Here is a 16,983-nt window from a genome sequence, read left to right as displayed (position 1 = left end):
TCTTTACTGAAATATTGTACTGTACTTGACCAAGCAATGTAAGTGTGTCCGACAAAAGGGTTTTTGTTCCCTGATTTAATGCAGCCGATTTCAGATTTTCAGCTAATTTGATTACCGGTACCATGGCTGTGGCAACAATATTCTGAATTTAAGCCAAACCTCTGTCTTGTGTGTGCACTCTTTTATCTAATATTTTCCAGATTTCAGGATTAACAAGTGGTGGTCCAGCCATATCAACATTTTCAGGAATCTTATATTTCTTTGCAATGTCCTCTATATCGCACTGAGAAGTGCATGCCACATTAATCAATTTTGCTAAAGATCTAGCAATGGGTTTATCCGTTTCTAAAGCCTTCAATTTAGGAGGCTGCCAATTTTCATCCTCAGAAGTAACTGAGCCAAACAGTTCTTCTTCAATATTCTTAGACCTAGAAGGTCCTGGAGTTTCAGTGTCTGAAACATCCTCTGAATTTATTTGCACATGTAAATTTGGCCGATCCACCTCTTGATAAGAATATTCATCAAATGTATCATAATAGTGGGGGTCAACATCTGGAATACCCAGTTTCTGTCTTAATTTTACAATATCTTCCTTTGAGAGCTGATTTATGTCAATAGAAGATAATGGCAACTTTTTTGACTTGTTTGTAGGTGTCTGATTACGACTAACTGGTTTTGAGGCCTTTTTGACAACAGACTTAACTTTCTTTTTTCCCTAAACGGGACTTTTTCCACGTTTCTCTTTAGTAGTCACGGTGGAAACCTCAACCATAGAAGCAACATATGAGGTATCAACGATATCACCAGATTCGAAACCGGAAAACTCCGAGTCTCCGTTCACATCCGATAAGTCGAGAACATCGTTCTCAACAGAGCTCATTTTTACCAATTATAAACAAATATAAGAATACTTGCCTATAAATAAATATTTATAAACAAGGACAGCGTCCTTGTGAGCCCTTTTCTGTATACTAAACATAAAATATTCTAAGTTAAAACACGTGTTTGAAAAAAGCACTAAAAAATCGTGCCTACCTTGTCGATCGCCGAAACAATTATGACTTCCGATTGAAGAGCGCTTCCGGTTGCAGTGAGGTATACTCGATTTGTTTTTATGCTTTAAATCGCGATCGATTAGAAATATCGTCGGAACGATATGCTAAATTATACATGTGAAAGCCAGAAGGCTTTATGGAAAATAATGGCTCAGATCGGTGAAACACACTTTTTAGCTCACCTGATTGCTCAGGTGAGGTTTTAGTATTGGTCTTTGTCTGCTGTCCGTTTGTTTGTAAACACTCTAGCATTCACATTTCTCATGCATTCTTTATCAAAGTTGCTGAAAGATCTCAGTCAAGTTTGATGATGAGCAAAATCACATGATTAATGCCATAATTATTGCCCTTAGATTGTCCAAATTTTCATTATATTATGCAAAATCCTTGTAAGCAAAGTTTGATGTTTGGTAAGGGGGGTTAACTCAAAATATAGGTCACCATTTCAAATCTTACAAAAACAAAAACACTCCCTACGCCAGAGTTTTGGTTCAATAATGATGGAACTTGACCAGGATGTTTGTCTGGTCAATATCTAGGTCAAGTTTGAAATTAGGTAAAGATTGAATGAACCGACTCCTTTCAGGTGAGCGAACTAGGGCCATCTTGGCCCTCTCATGATTTGACTTAGTTGGCCTAGTAACCTAGTTTTGGACAAAAGTGACCTAATTTCTAACTTCTCAATATATCACTAATATAATTATTGTGACAGATTAAGGAAGATTGGGACTTAATAGTAGTACCCAAGTGTGTTGACACTAGAAAAGACAGTCAAAGGGCAATGACCAAAAGCTAAACTTAGACATTTTGTGCTCAGGTGAGCTAAAACATCATTCATGGAAGCCTAAAACTTGCAGTGGAAAGGCCACAGGTTCAATCTTGGATATGGTCTACTTTGATCAATGTGAGAAACTACTGGGATTCTTTTAAACCATTTTGCAGTGCTTTCGAACAACTCAATATTAGTTAGCATATATACCGGTGTAAGGTATGTAATTACCCAGAAGAAACTTTAAGCCGCATACCTTTTCCTCTGACTTTGAAATGAAATACATGTTAATCAATACATATAGATGCAATTTGAAAGTGTGCAAAATTGTCATTAAATCTATAGCCTTCTTAGCAAGTAATTTATTATTTTTCAAACAGTACAGCTTTTAAAACAGAAAGTAGCATTTCTAGATGTATACGTGCATTACGACAAACGCGATTATTTTTAAGTTTTAAAGTGCAAAAAAAGACGAATTTATATCTTGTAACCACCAGATATATTTTAATTGGCATAGATAAAATATGTTTCTTATTTATACTTAATTTAACTATGCCAAATAATATGTGTGGCTTTAATTTAAAGCATTTCATACCCTTCTCAGCTGGTTTGCTGCCTGAACTAGGGCTCCCACGGGTCATAAAATGTCTTCGGGTTTTTCAAAGTACAGGTAATTTTGGGTCAGGCCAAGTATTTAAAAGATTAATTAAAAAAAAATGTAAACTACAATAAAACATTAATTTTCCTTTAAGTTAAACATGTCAGATACATTAAAAAAATGAGTGAAATGAGACTTATTTACTGCACAAAAAAGTATTCTTTATGTGGAATTACCACATTCTTTATAGTAATAAATGAATTTATTGTAAACTGTGATTGATAAAACCTCAATTAATGGATATATAAAGAAAAAGTTCAGCAAAATAAACGGCAAATAAAATATAATAACCCTTTCAAGCAAAAAAACACTGCTATGGTATGCTTTCTCTTGAAGAATATAGGTGTATCTGTTAGAATCAAAATGACTAGAACAAATAGAGAATTCACAGATCATGGGAATAGATATGTTATTTTGATATGTTATAACCAGATTTAACATATTATTTTCTTTAAATTAGGCAATCACATTAAAAGGCTAAAATGCACAATGTAGACTGCTTAAAAACCAAAGTTTGCATCTTTGTCTACTATAATTGTGAAAAATGTAACTAGATGTATAAAATTGTAAACAAAGTCTTATCTCACGATAGCAAGACTTAATTAAGACATCTATAAGATGGAAAATGACTGGAGACTAGAAAACTGGAAAGTAAACATAATTATAAACAATTATAACAAAACTTCAGCGTAAACGATTCTATACAAGTCAAATTACTACCTGTTAGTTCTTTTTCAAATACAGCAACATATCAACATTTTCACTTTTCAAGCAGGATATTTGCGTGCAACTAAAGTTGCTCGAGTCACTAAATACTTCTTGGCGATGGGTGCTAATTGTGGGTATTTCCCTTGGAATTCCACCATTGAAGTGGATTTTTGTCCAATTTAATACTTGGTTCAGCACGCTAACAATTCAGTTCAGTTTACTTTATCAGAATCAGGCTCGCACAACGCTTAGAAAAGATGTCACCAAACAGTTAAGTCAGTGCAGATTATATAGATTAGTCACTGAATATTCTATAAATTTCTAACTTATGTAACTTCTAACTTCACTCTCGTATGATATGAAATTACTGAGGGTGTATATCATATCCCATACACCATCAGTTACTAACAGCGTAACTAATAACATATGCTGCATTGTCTGTTGTTATGTTGGGCTTTAGGCTTTCTTTAATTAAGCCCCATTCTTTCAGTGCACAATTCAAAACTTCAGACAGGTTCTAAGCTGTGTGGCTGACAGAAGTTTCAGGTGTTTGCAGCACAAATGAGGTCATTTAAAGTTTTCATTTAGGCAGTGCACTGTAATGGTGATATAGCTGTCCGTGGAAGGACTGGAACACCCATCTGTTGTTGTGGCAAGTGCTGATGCATCTTTGATGTATTTCAACACATTTGACTTAGTCCCATCGTACAAATTTGGGATTACTTGCTGACTGAAATGAGACGCAGAAGGTACAACATACCCTGGCTGAAGTTCTTAAAGAATATTCCAAAAACCTTCATTGGACACTACACTAATTGGCTTTAAGTTCTTGACAGTAAATTTTGCAATAGCACAAGGAAATTTGCTTGCTTTTTGGGTGGATATTTGTGGCTGATTTTCACTACTTTTATCAAGTGTGGATTGACACCATTGTTTTTTCATTGGCATCCTTTGCACTTGTTTTCAGAAGCTTTGGATGATCATTTGCAAACCATTGTTTTATTAGATTGAGAGGTTTAACATGGGGGTGTTTTCTTTCCAAGTGTCTTCTAAAGTTTGAAGTAGAAACACTTATGTATATAATTTCAATTTTACAAACAGTCATGCCTTTGTTTGTAATGTCCTTTCCGTTTTCGGATTTAAAATTGAAATACACTCATACGATACTGGCAAATTTAACCCCTTAGGTGCTTCTATAGTTTTCATTCCTAGTTTTCATTCCTCTTTATTCAGTTGGTAAAGATTGAGAAAATACTGAGTGTCATGAGATAAGTGAATACAGTGCAGATCTGGGAAAGTAGCACTGTAAAATATTCTGTCCCAAAATTTAGAGTCATTAATGATAGACAATAACGCGCATGTCCAAAAATGAGGAGTCACGAAAAATAATAATTTTGGCCAAAAAGGGGGTTGTCGGTAAACTTAGTGTCCGAAAACTTAGAGTATTTACGGTTCTGTCTGTGATCTTGTTTATAAACAAAAGTAATATTTACACCCTTAAGAGTATAATATGTCACGTAATTATGTATCGTTCGTGGAAAACACACAGTAACAACTAAAGTTCATTTCTTTTTCATCGAGATTTATTTCTGTTAAATAATTTATAACACAACGCTTCTAATGTTCATGAAGTACAATTTTACATCGCGGTGGCCGACATGGCCACCACGTCAAGAAAGCGTGACTACTCTACTCGATTGTCAAACTTAGGACTCCCTTCATACAACGCAGATGCCAATTTATACAATAATGGACAAATAAATTGGGCGACGGCTGTCTGGATGATTGACTTTAACATGAGTTGAATTACCTGATACGGGATGGCTTTATGTGTGACTTACATATCTTGTGCATATATATGCCAATAATTAAGCGAGACCACGTTTGTTTAACTGCATATATAAAAGTTCACCTGTCATTTAACATGAAAATATACACAAATTAACAGTGCTGCATGTGCTTACCATAGACATAACTAATTAGTGAACCCCGCTATGGGCAATAACTTGGTGCATTTTTCTCGTCTAATTTGACGACGACATATGATGCCCATTTATGCATTTCTTCATGAAGACAGATATTATGTATTCAGTTACACCGAACAAGGAATATACATGAAATACACCAATTATGCGACACACCTCATTTTCATTAAAGAAAGATTTTATATTTTATGATTTAAAATCTTTAGAAAGATCAAATCCTGAATGACAAGTGTCTTACAATATCATGTATCAATGTTAAATGACGTTGATCGATTGTCCACGTAACACTACAGGCGTTGTTTGACTAGTGACCTCCTGTGCTGTCCATTCGAAGTAGGTATTGCCCGGGTTGAATATGTACCTGTTGCTGTCAAGTAGATGTCTTGGTTTGTTGTTTTCTGTCTATGTTGATTCATGGGTGATGTTATCTACCATTGCTGTCGTGAAGAAGCTCTATCTATCGCCAAGCTGTGTAGGCAAATCGCACGTGGTCGGTTGCACTCATCTGCGTATCAAGGTTCACATCGAGGCTGGATATGTCATCGTGGTTTCTGTTGTTTTTGTCGCTGAACCAGCCGTCATCACGTCGTTGTTTCTGTTGTTGAATCCATCGTGATGTTGTCTCTGGATATGGTGTTGATGCGTACCGCGTTGCTTATCAATTGTGACGTCTGTTAAAACCTTTGTGATCGCATTGTTGTTTCTGTTGTTGTTGATTGTACGTTTGTTGATGGTCCCAGCGTCTTCGTTTCTCTCGGGACATTAAGATCTTCTATTGGCCATAATGCTCACGAGGTATTAACTATAGCAGTGTTCTCCTTGATGTCTTAGGCCTCGGAAGTATCATTCCAAATGCGTTATCTACGCACGTCAAACAGTTGAACGGCTGCATCTACTCTATAGTGTTTAACGTCACAAGTATTGTGTCCAGTGTTGCGTCACTTGTTGTCCTTCGAAATCTTCTGGCGTTGGTCTTCTTTTAGCGATAGAAGCAGGTATTCACTTTGAGAGTAAACGCCGTGATGTTCCATTCTAATTATGTTGTTTGTTTCTTCTATTCGTTGTGGAAGGCGTTGTCTCGCGAAGTCGCTCTTCTTCGGCGTTGTCTTCAAATCTCGATATTTTTATCTGCGTCGTGGTGATACAAGTATCAGTTGTTCAAAATCATGGCAAACATTTATAAATATCCCCTTAGTTATTGTAAAATATCGTCATGACAACTTACTGTGATATCTTATTCAAAAAAATAAATTCTTTACAACGAAAAAATATTAGTCAATTCCTCAAAACATACTTCGGATAAGTACATGACAGTTTGACATCTGACAAGCCATTTACTTAATATGACTTGTGTACCGCCTTAGGCATAATATCATTACTATTTCGACTATTTGGTATTTTGTCATTTTACGCACGTGCAGCCAGTAAATTTTTGACAGGCGCGCGCCACTTTATTGACCTAGAGTAATGGGTAATGATAGACGTACCTGTTCATATCATGGTTTCATAAACCTCGTCTTTATCACTATAGTTTTGCCGTTGGGCATAGATTTATTGACATGTTTGACCTGTGCACTTGTAAAAATGCGCAAATATGACAAGGCAGACTTTTATATATATGCATTCATAATATAAGAACACGTATCGGTATACTTCAAAATTCAGGTCTTTGCTCCTTATCGAACTACTCAAATAATTCTTATGCGACATCGCATCTTCTGTCCATAGCGTAATTTGCTTCGATGGCACAGGGATAAATTCTCTTACTCATGAGGACGCTAAGGTTATCAGAACCTCGGGCTCGGTATGTCCGAACGCTGATCAGTCAGCCGTGCTCATAAAATATAATTGTAACCCTTAAACAATTATATTAGAAATTTAATGCGTACATATCGTTATATTTTAACTGCGCTATACGCGTCAGATCGCATTAAATTCTTACTTAAAATTACTCAAGACCTTCATTATTACCGATATCCTACATATATTTGCATCAACACAATGACGTATATACATATTTACATAAAAAATTTTTTAAGTGTCTGTCCTATTCATATTCGCAATTACCATTACTGTTCTTATTTCCTATTTTCTATCTTTTACAATTCGGAAAACTATTTTTAAATTTCCCAATAATTTTATTTATTCGTCCTCTTGAATTTTCTTTATCATTCTAATAAACAAAACCCGCCTTATTTTCTTTATTGAAATAATAAACAAAACTGTCTTAAATAATCTAAATTCCTAAATTCTTAATTCTGCCAATGTTAAATACTAGGTAAATTCTTTGAATATTTGTATCATCTCCGAGTTTTTTCTCTTATGTTAACAAATAAAACCACCGCCAAAGTTTCTTTATTAAAATAATAAACAAAACTATATAAGATATTATTATTTCCTTGTACGTTTTAATTAAATGGAATTTTACAAAAAATACAAACAATTTAAAATGGATTTGTGAGCAAAAAAAACGCACGTTCGTATAAAATCTATATTATAATCATACACAATTTATATAAAATTCTTTAAATATTCTCAATGATTTGTTCGCCTCTAATTTCATTATTTCTATAACTCAGAAAATTCTAGAAATTTAAATTACTTTCTTTTTTATTTATTTTATTCTTAATTTCCCGATATTTTAGAAAAACTACAGATCAATGAAAAACTGTATGTTTTTGATACTTGCATAATTTCTTCGTACATGATTAATTATTTCTTTAAACACTTAACTTCGTAAAATTCTTTAAAACGCTTCTGAAAAAGTTCGTTGTCATGACGCTTTTGTTTTACGTTTTATTTCTTACTTTATAAAATTTGACATAAAACCCTGTTTGCCATAATTTATGAAAACACTGACCGTTTTCCATGTTGCGTTGTTTTTTCACGTTGGCCTGTGATTCCGTATAGTGTTGTTTGTACTCCGTTTTCCATGTCGCGTTGGTTTTGTCCTTGTTGGTCGTTTAAATGAGTGGCACTTCTGGTTCATCCTGGTCACGGCACCATAAAATGTACTGTGTCACGTAATTATGTATCGTTCGTGGAAAACACACAGTAACAACTAAAGTTCATTTCTTTTTCATCGAGATTTATTTCTGTTAAATAATTTATAACACAACGCTTCTAATGTTCATGAAGTACAATTTTACATCGCGGTGGCCACCACATCAAGAAAGCGTGATTACTCTACTCGATTGTCAAACTTAGGACTCCCTTCATACAACGCAGATGCCAATTTATACAATAATGGACAAATAAATTGGGTGACGGCTGTCTGGATGATTGACTTTAACATGAGTTGAATTACCTGATACGGGATGGCTTTATGTGTGACTTACATATCTTGTGCATATATATGCCAATAATTAAGCGAGACCACGTTTGTTTAACTGCATATATAAAAGTTCACCTGTCATTTAACATGAAAATATACACAAATTAACAGTGCTGCATGTGCTTACCATAGACATAACTAATTAGTGAACCCAGCCATGGGCAATAACTTGGTGCATTTTTCTCGTCTAATTTGACGACGACATATGATGCCCATTTATGCATTTCTTCATGAAGACAGATATTATGTATTCAGTTACACCGAACAAGGAATATACATGAAATACACCAATTATGCGACACATATATAGAGGAAATGAGTATGTTTTTGTAGAATATTGTAATCCAGAGTTCAGGGGGAAGATTAAAACTATATATATGTATTTTAGATATTTAATTAGTTCACCATTGATCATAAACGTTATAACGTGATACTGAAGTTACTCTTGAGGAAAGAGATTCCGCAATCTGGAAATAATGATAATACATTATTTAATATAATGCATAATACACGACTAGATAAAACATGAATGCTACAGTACAGCCAATGCGGAACAAACATTATCCGCGGCTACGCCACGGCAAGATTATTAGTACGCGGTGGCCGAATCGTGTGTACACGCAGCGAGTCGCTACGGCACTCGGCATCGCTCTGCGCAACGACGCCGAGTCTGTATCAACATCGCGTACTTTCACGGTGTGAATCTGCCGCATACGTACGCGGCGAATCAAGTGAATAGATATACATCTACATGTTCATTTGTGTAGCATAGAAACCTAAATTTACGCCACTTTCATAGTTATTAGTTTCATGTTATAAAGTGATATCATGGGCATCGTACAGTTTATAGCTGCCTATCGCAACCGTTGTTTATTGTTTGTGTTTTCACTTATATTTGTTAATGCTGCATCAACATACTAAAACAGTATCCAGGAAAGAGGAAAATAATGCATTTGAATATCAACCGTACTTTGACAACTGACGACAGAAATTATTCGATTTACAATGTAAATCTAGGTTAAGTGCAGATTTGTTCATACGACACAAAGACACTATTTTGTTTTGCGGATCCTTTTGTTTAAGAGGACTGGATGAGTCATGTATGATATCGACTATAATAAATTTTTTTATAAACAACTGGTAGCAAAATGTGTTGCAGATAATTTCAACAAACTATTTTAACCTGTTAAAGGGATCTTTTCACGCTTTGGTAAATTGACAAAAATGAAAAAAGTTGTTTCAGATTCGCAAATTTTCGTTATAGTTATGATATTTGTGAGGAAACAGTAATACTGAACATTCACCATGGTCTAATATAGCCATTATATGCATCTTTTGACGATTTTAAAACCTAAAAATTATAAAGCGTTGCAACGCGAAACGATTGAATAATTTGGAGAGTTCTGTTTTTGTCGTTAAATTTTGTGTAACTACGAAGATTGCTTATATAAGGTATAAAATACATCATGTATATGTACACGGCGGAATAGCTCAGTAGGCTAAAGCGTTTTTACTTCAGGACTCTGGCAGGACTGCAGGGGTCACTGGTTCGAAACCTGGTCCGGGCAATGTTCTTTTCCTTTTTTTAATTTTATTCTTGATTTTTTACTGGAGCTTTTACGATCCAATGTTTACATTTATCGATATAAAGCATTTAATGAATAAGTTAAAAAATGCCAAAATCTGTGAAAAGGCCCCTTTAATTCTTTTCAGCTCAGTTCAACAGTAAAATATGCCCATAATATTACTTTAATAAGCGGATTTGATTTTTATATGATGCTTTACAGAATATTTATATAATATCACGTCTTTAAATATATCAATATTTATTCTAAATGAAGCATTTAATTAGATATTTGCAAAATATAATGGTTACCGCTCCTATATACACACAATGTAGCGTTTATGTGTTTGTATGTACATGTACATGTAGTAACATATTTTTATTCTTGTTTCAGTGTAAGGCTGTTTTATTAAGCAGTGTTACAAGGACAGAGTAAGTCGGAAGTAAATTATAACGTGTGTGGTAACCGCTTCTAAACACGATGTAGCGTTACCGGTAATTTGTTATTAACATATTTGTATTTCATTTTCAGTGTTTGGCTGTTTTATTCAAGCAGTGTTACAGGGACAACGGAAGTCGGAAGTAAATGGCAAAAATCTTTATTACAAATAGCTATTGTTATTTGATTGCATAAATCATAACACATTATCAACATACTTAATTTTATATTGAAATAGCGTTTTTTTATGTTTGTGTTTCAGGAGCTTTATCAATTATTTTACATCTATGATCAGTCTGATTTTTCGACCAATAACACAATTTGCATACATTTAATATTCAATAATGTCACACAGTACACATTTCCATGTTCTGGGTTGATTTACATATTAAAAAACGACAGCTGGCCCAGTCCTTCCTCAAGCAAACGTTCTGTTCCTTGCTGATTTTTCTTTTCTTTTCTCCTCAGGCGCTCATTGATGCGCAGGACTACGGCCGTCCAACCCGACATGGATCTTGCGTCCGGGTAGAAAAACTTCGTCATATTTTCTATGTAAGCCTTCCTGGAGGCATCCAGCACCTGTTTCCTGGCCGCCCCATTCCAGTTAAACAGCAGCCGAAGTTTGTCAATGCCAAACAACTCTTGGAACACGTGCGGAAGGAGTAGACAGGCAAAATGGGCCTCATTGTTTGCCTCCCTGTTTATGGCGTCCACTATCGCCTTGTCAACAAGGCTGGTTTCAGGCATCTGATTTTCCTGGTCTGGGTCGGGCAGTATAGGCTGCAGAGGATGCAGAGGCTATAGAGGCTGCAGAGGCTGTCGACTGGCCAACAACACCTCAAACCGCTCCACTGCCGCTTCCAGTTTGGTTAAGCGCTTTCCCATGCTGATCATGGCTCTCGCCTGATCCGCCATGTATGCCTCCATGCGGTTTAGCAGCACAAGAATATGTGCCACGCTGCCGGGTTCCATTGTTGCACTTACTCTTCTGGCAGACGTGGGTCTAGTGATGATTGGCCTGGAGATGGCTGGTGTTGCTGGTCTCGTGTCTGTGGCGATGGCTGGTGTTGCTGGTCTCGTGTCCGTGGCGATGGCTGGTGTTGCTGGTCTCGTGTCCATGGTGATGGCTGGGGTTGCTGGTCTCGTCGTATCTGTGGCGTTGGTTGGCGTTGTTTGTCTTGAAGTTCTTGGTGTGGTGTTGGTTGGCTTCGCTTGTCTCGAAGTTGTTGTGGCGCTGGTTGGCATTGCGGCTATACAGGTGGTAGCCGGGGCGACAGGTGATGTTGTTTGTGCAGATGTTGTTGGTTGTGGGTCGTCCCTTGGCGAGCCAACAGACACCAATACGGCTCTTTTCTTGGTGACCTTAGTGATTTTGGCGACGGCCTTCCGTTTTCTCGTCCGGGAAGACAAAGTGGTAATCCGTGTTGTCATTTCTTGTTCCATTGCATCCTTCTTTCCCTGTGCTAGCGCAGATGCAAGCCCAACCTGCTTCCCGCTTCCCCACTGCACAGTGTACACTCCGTTGAGCTCAATCTGTTAATAATAAAAGTAATACACATAAGAACTGGAACAAGTGACTGAGTGCACGTTCAATATCAAAAGCAGTTTTTAGGGCCTAAATCCTGAATTCAGGAATAATCCTGAACTTTATTTACTCACATGGTTTAGTGTTTACGCAACATAATTTATAATTGAAAGTCTACTTACAATACATGTAGTAACTTAGAAAACAGTTATTAAAATGATAACAAAGATGTTGTAAGATGCAATAATGGAGTTCTGACACAACCTTTTTAAAAAAAGAGATAAAGGTTGCGATTATTAATAAGTATTGTATCAATTACAACAGCGACAAGTAGCAGCGCCTGAAATTGGAAATGACGGATTTTGCCAAGTCAGGTACGTTAAGCATTACATTTTACAATCTGATGCCACACAGAACTCCCAAGCTTCAATAAATATTTTCTTCTTTTCTACAGTTTAATAATGCATGCGCATAGCGGGATACTTTTATACAATGTATTCATATTGTTTTACTTCTACGATTTTCCCGGGTGCGCGGTTAATGTTGCAGTGAAACACTTTATTATTTAACATGCTTTGAAGAAATCAGTATAGCTAACATAAAACATTTTGCATTTGTATATCAACCGTACTTTCGTTTTTCCCAACTTACGACAGAAAATATTCGATTTACAATGTGAATTTAGTTTTAGTGCAGATTCGTTCAAACGACACAAAGACACTATTTTGTTTTACGGATCATTTCTGCTTAGAAGAATGTACAGTCATAAAAAATATCTAATTTTATAAACAGCCAGTAGCAAGATGAGTTGCAGCTAATTGTCAGTAACCACATTTTCACTAACTAGTGTGACCTGTTTATTCTTTTCAGTTCAATTCAACAGTGAAAAATGCCCATAATATCACTTCAATATAAAATAATAATGAGACGGAGCAGTTAATAGACGCACACAAAGTAACTTAAACTACTTAAGCCGATTCTAAAAATGACAAAGATAAATAATGATTGAAATTGAATTAATACATGCCCTTGATTATCGTATTTTGTTTTGATGACTTCGATTTTTGTTAAATTTTCAGGATTACTACAATTTGTCTATAAACGGGAATGCACTCACTAAAAACACAACAGCACACTTTTTTATTTAACTATGTTATATGTACGCATCGACTTGGCGTCATGTCGTGGATCGAGGCTTGCCTCGGCATGCCGCAGCGGAAAGATGCAAAGCTTCGCGGTGAAATTCAACTTGCTGCCGCATACTGACGCGGCTTCAACAGCTGATGCGGCATCGACTTATTTCACCTTGCCGCTGCGGATCGCGAAATATGTTTGTTCTGCCTTGGCTGTACTGTAGTTCAATCTAGTGGCCATATTGACATTAACATAGCAGATATGGAAAAATACAATTTCACATAAAATGCATCTTCTATAAATATGAACATTACAGAACATGCAGCATACAATAACATTACACAGAAATACATAAAACAGATAACATTTGCAATGAACATCATTACATAATCACGTACACAACTCATACGGCTCATGCACTTACCAAAATGTGGTTCTGAATACTATCTCTTCACTCACACAATCCAATCATGCCTCGTTCGTCCATTGGTGAAACTGTAAGTGGATTACGTGATACAGTACAAACAAAGAATAGTGATAAAATGTTAAAATAGCAACTATACCAAAGTTCAAAAACTACAACTTTAGGTCGAAAAATAAGAGAATTACTCGTATAAGAAATACGGCAAACTGTGACAAATGAACCAAGTAAGTAGACAAATACTTGAACATACCTGTTTACAAAAGAAGATAAAACTAATGAATTCTGTACGTGAAATAAATGCCTTAAGAATGCGTCTTCCCACTCTGAACTCTGTGGTCAATGTGATTTGTACATCACTACACTCCTCGATGATACCTACACAAGTTACCAATCAATTTAAACTAACAACAAATTTAAACTAACAATAGAAATGATCGCTCGAACGTAGAAACCGGTCTCGTATCATTTAAAGGTGGAGTTGACTCGACCAACATAATTATTCTAAAGAATGGTAAAATACGATATGGTCACAATATTTCAATAAAAAAACAAACATGTACTAAGACATTGAACATAAGTTTTAAATTATATGTATTGTGTGTGAGTCCTCCTTTCTGTATATGGTAAAGGAATAACGTATGATTTAAAAGCTGTTTCAATATGTATTTCTTTGTTTGTCACTGATTATACCTGCTATGCTAATTGTTAAGTCTTTGTACGTGACGCTGTCTATAATTATATAGATAACATATGATTTAAAAGCTGTTTCAATATGTATTTCTTTGTTTGTCACTAATTATATATATATATATATATATATATATATATATATATATATATATATATAAAGCGTATGAATTTAGATGTGTTGCATATGTATTTATATGTATATCTGTTTCCAGTCTCGTAATGAAATGTGTTGGGAAAAAAATTAAACCATCTATTATAGTAGCATAAACCTGTACCTGTCAATATTATAACAGATTTGATGTTTCATTTTTATTTCCAAACAAAGCAAAGTTTATTTTTATATCAAACATGAGGAGCGCCAATTTCCAGAAATTTTAGCGGAAATTATAATTATAAGTCACAATTGTTCATACATTATTAAATTTAGTTAATAAAGATTTTATAACTAGCATAATTAGTAGCTACTAATAGCTTGAATTCTTTTTAAAACCAAATTGAAAAAAATTACCTAGATAAGTGATGTAATGCATTGATGTTTTCATGCTTCTGTAAATAAACTGTGTTCAGGGAATGACAGACTTGGATATCCGGCCAGGTGTTATAGTGGTGTGTACCCATGTAAGAGTGGTGTGTAACTCTGAACACATCCGTTCATCACATGACCCCCGGTCCTTCCACTTGACCTCCACAGCAGAATCACAGGTATGATGTGTCACAAGTGTACTTTGTTTTCAGAAATTTATTCCTGAAAGTAAGTGGTTAATGTTTTGGTTTTGCTTAAACAATATTGATACAACATGGAAGTTTTGTATTGCATTGTGTCCTTAATGATTAAAATAGTTTGTTCCCTTTTGATCACCCTCTGAACACCGGTTTCAAAGTGTGGTGTTATCAAAGCTTTGTTGCAAAAATCCATGACAAGTTCATGAATCGTATTTACACAATATAAAATACATGGATAAATTTGATGCTTATTTGTCTGTAACAAAAGGTTGACAATATTTGTTTCTTCACTTCAGATCAGTATTTTAAATGATGATCTTAAAGAACAGTTGAAAGACGAGGAAATCATCTCCAATCTTGAGCAGTGGTCTCACACCCAGGACTGTCAGCATGCCATGTCACAGGCTCTTGTGGGCGGATACCTGGCGTGTCCCACCCTGCCTGGTACTCTGGATGGTCTGAAGTCTTTCTTCAAGGAATGGCAGGTAGCACAATTGGTCTCCTCAGGTCTGCCCACAAATGCTGTCGTGAAGATAAAGAGAATACATCGTTGGTGATGAGATGGAGAAAGTTTATCCAGTGAGGCTTAGAAAAAGAAAATAGGGTGAGCTTTACCGAGCCCTATTTTTCTTTTTCAGCCGGACCAGATAAACTTTCTCCATCTAGGCATCATCCATGTATTCCATTTATCCTGCTTCATGTCGTTGACACATTTTATCAAAGACAAATGATTCATTGACATAACAATACAATTATTCTTGTCGGGCCTCCTACATGTACACAACATTCCTGACGACCGAATAACTATCCATTGTGTCACGTAAAAATAGTTCCACTTTAAACTGTTCCTTTTAATACTTTCCAATTGAAAATATAAGAAGAAATAAAAAACAAATCGAGAATGTGATATTTTTCTTTGTAAAAATATAATTAAAAAATGCAGCAGCAAAACGAAAACTAAATTTTATTTACCTTAATGACAACTTTAATTCATTGCCTATAACAATAAATTTACAACAATATACACATCCATTTTCTGTTCTACCATCCCTTTGATGAAATCCATTTTCTGTTTTTCCATCCCTATATTTATTGAAATGTATTTTAAACCACACTATTTTTTTATAGCATTTGTATCGAATGCTAACCTCTCTAGCCCAATACCCGATTACACAATCCTAATACTGTCGTAGCAAATTATTTTATTCCTAGCGAAGTTAACAATTATGAAGGACATACACACAATCCGAAATACGTTTATGATTTGTTCGATGCTTCTAAAATATTTATAAAAAAATACTGTTAAAACCACCACGTCAAAATTGTTGTCCCTAAAATCCTGAGAGAAACAAGATAGTATGTTTTGTCTGAGAAATGATGTCACACTAGATACGTCATTAATTGCCTAATCAATTAAATGGAAATCAAAAAGCTGGTTCGGTAATATATTTTAAAGAAGAAAAAAAGGATGATATATAATTTAACGATAACATTCATGAGGCGTCCCAATAAATTTCAAAGGTCAAATATATGAACATGTTAATTTCCTTGTAGGAATACACTATGTAACTTCCTGTTGACCAGAGATATGAAAATTTATTTGCCACCCCTTTATAAGGTCAATCTTTTTTAACAAAGGCAGGATAAACAGCCGGATCTGCAAATAAACTCTGATATACATACACACTATTGGACAAATTGGTAGCTCAGTGAGAGAACTGAACTAGAGCCCGCAGACTCAATCCCCGGCTTTGCCACATACCTTGTGTGGTGATTGGTCTTGAAAGGCATTCAACTTTCATTCTTTCCCCTATCTTTGATTCAAGAATGGCAGTTGTTGATTACCTTAAGTTACCATTAATAGCCCGTTGTTTTTATTCTCTCAAGTTTCAATACAATATGCAAAAATTGTCTTTTTGTACACTTCTTCACTGACGGCTTTTGTTGGGTCTATTAGAAGGAAACCAGGTAAAGG

The 16,983-nt window shown here is 35.3% G+C and overlaps 1 protein-coding gene across 1 annotated transcript in view; it reads left to right on the top strand.

Moving 5' to 3' along the window:
• The window catches only part of LOC127871010 (RPA-related protein RADX-like), a 196,982-nt gene that overhangs the window by 156,013 nt on the left and 23,986 nt on the right, over window positions 1–16,983 (top strand). The window contains exons 10-11 of the mRNA XM_052413625.1: window positions 14,853–14,987; window positions 15,305–15,493. Of these exons, the coding sequence (XP_052269585.1) occupies window positions 14,853–14,987; window positions 15,305–15,493 (324 nt within the window). The remainder of the gene's footprint in view (window positions 1–14,852; window positions 14,988–15,304; window positions 15,494–16,983) is intronic.

The sequence above is a fragment of the Dreissena polymorpha genome, chromosome 3 (genome assembly GCF_020536995.1).
Source record: "Dreissena polymorpha isolate Duluth1 chromosome 3, UMN_Dpol_1.0, whole genome shotgun sequence".
In the NCBI taxonomy this organism is placed as follows: Eukaryota; Metazoa; Mollusca; class Bivalvia; order Myida; family Dreissenidae; genus Dreissena; species Dreissena polymorpha.
This window is presented reverse-complemented; position numbering and strand designations above follow the sequence as displayed.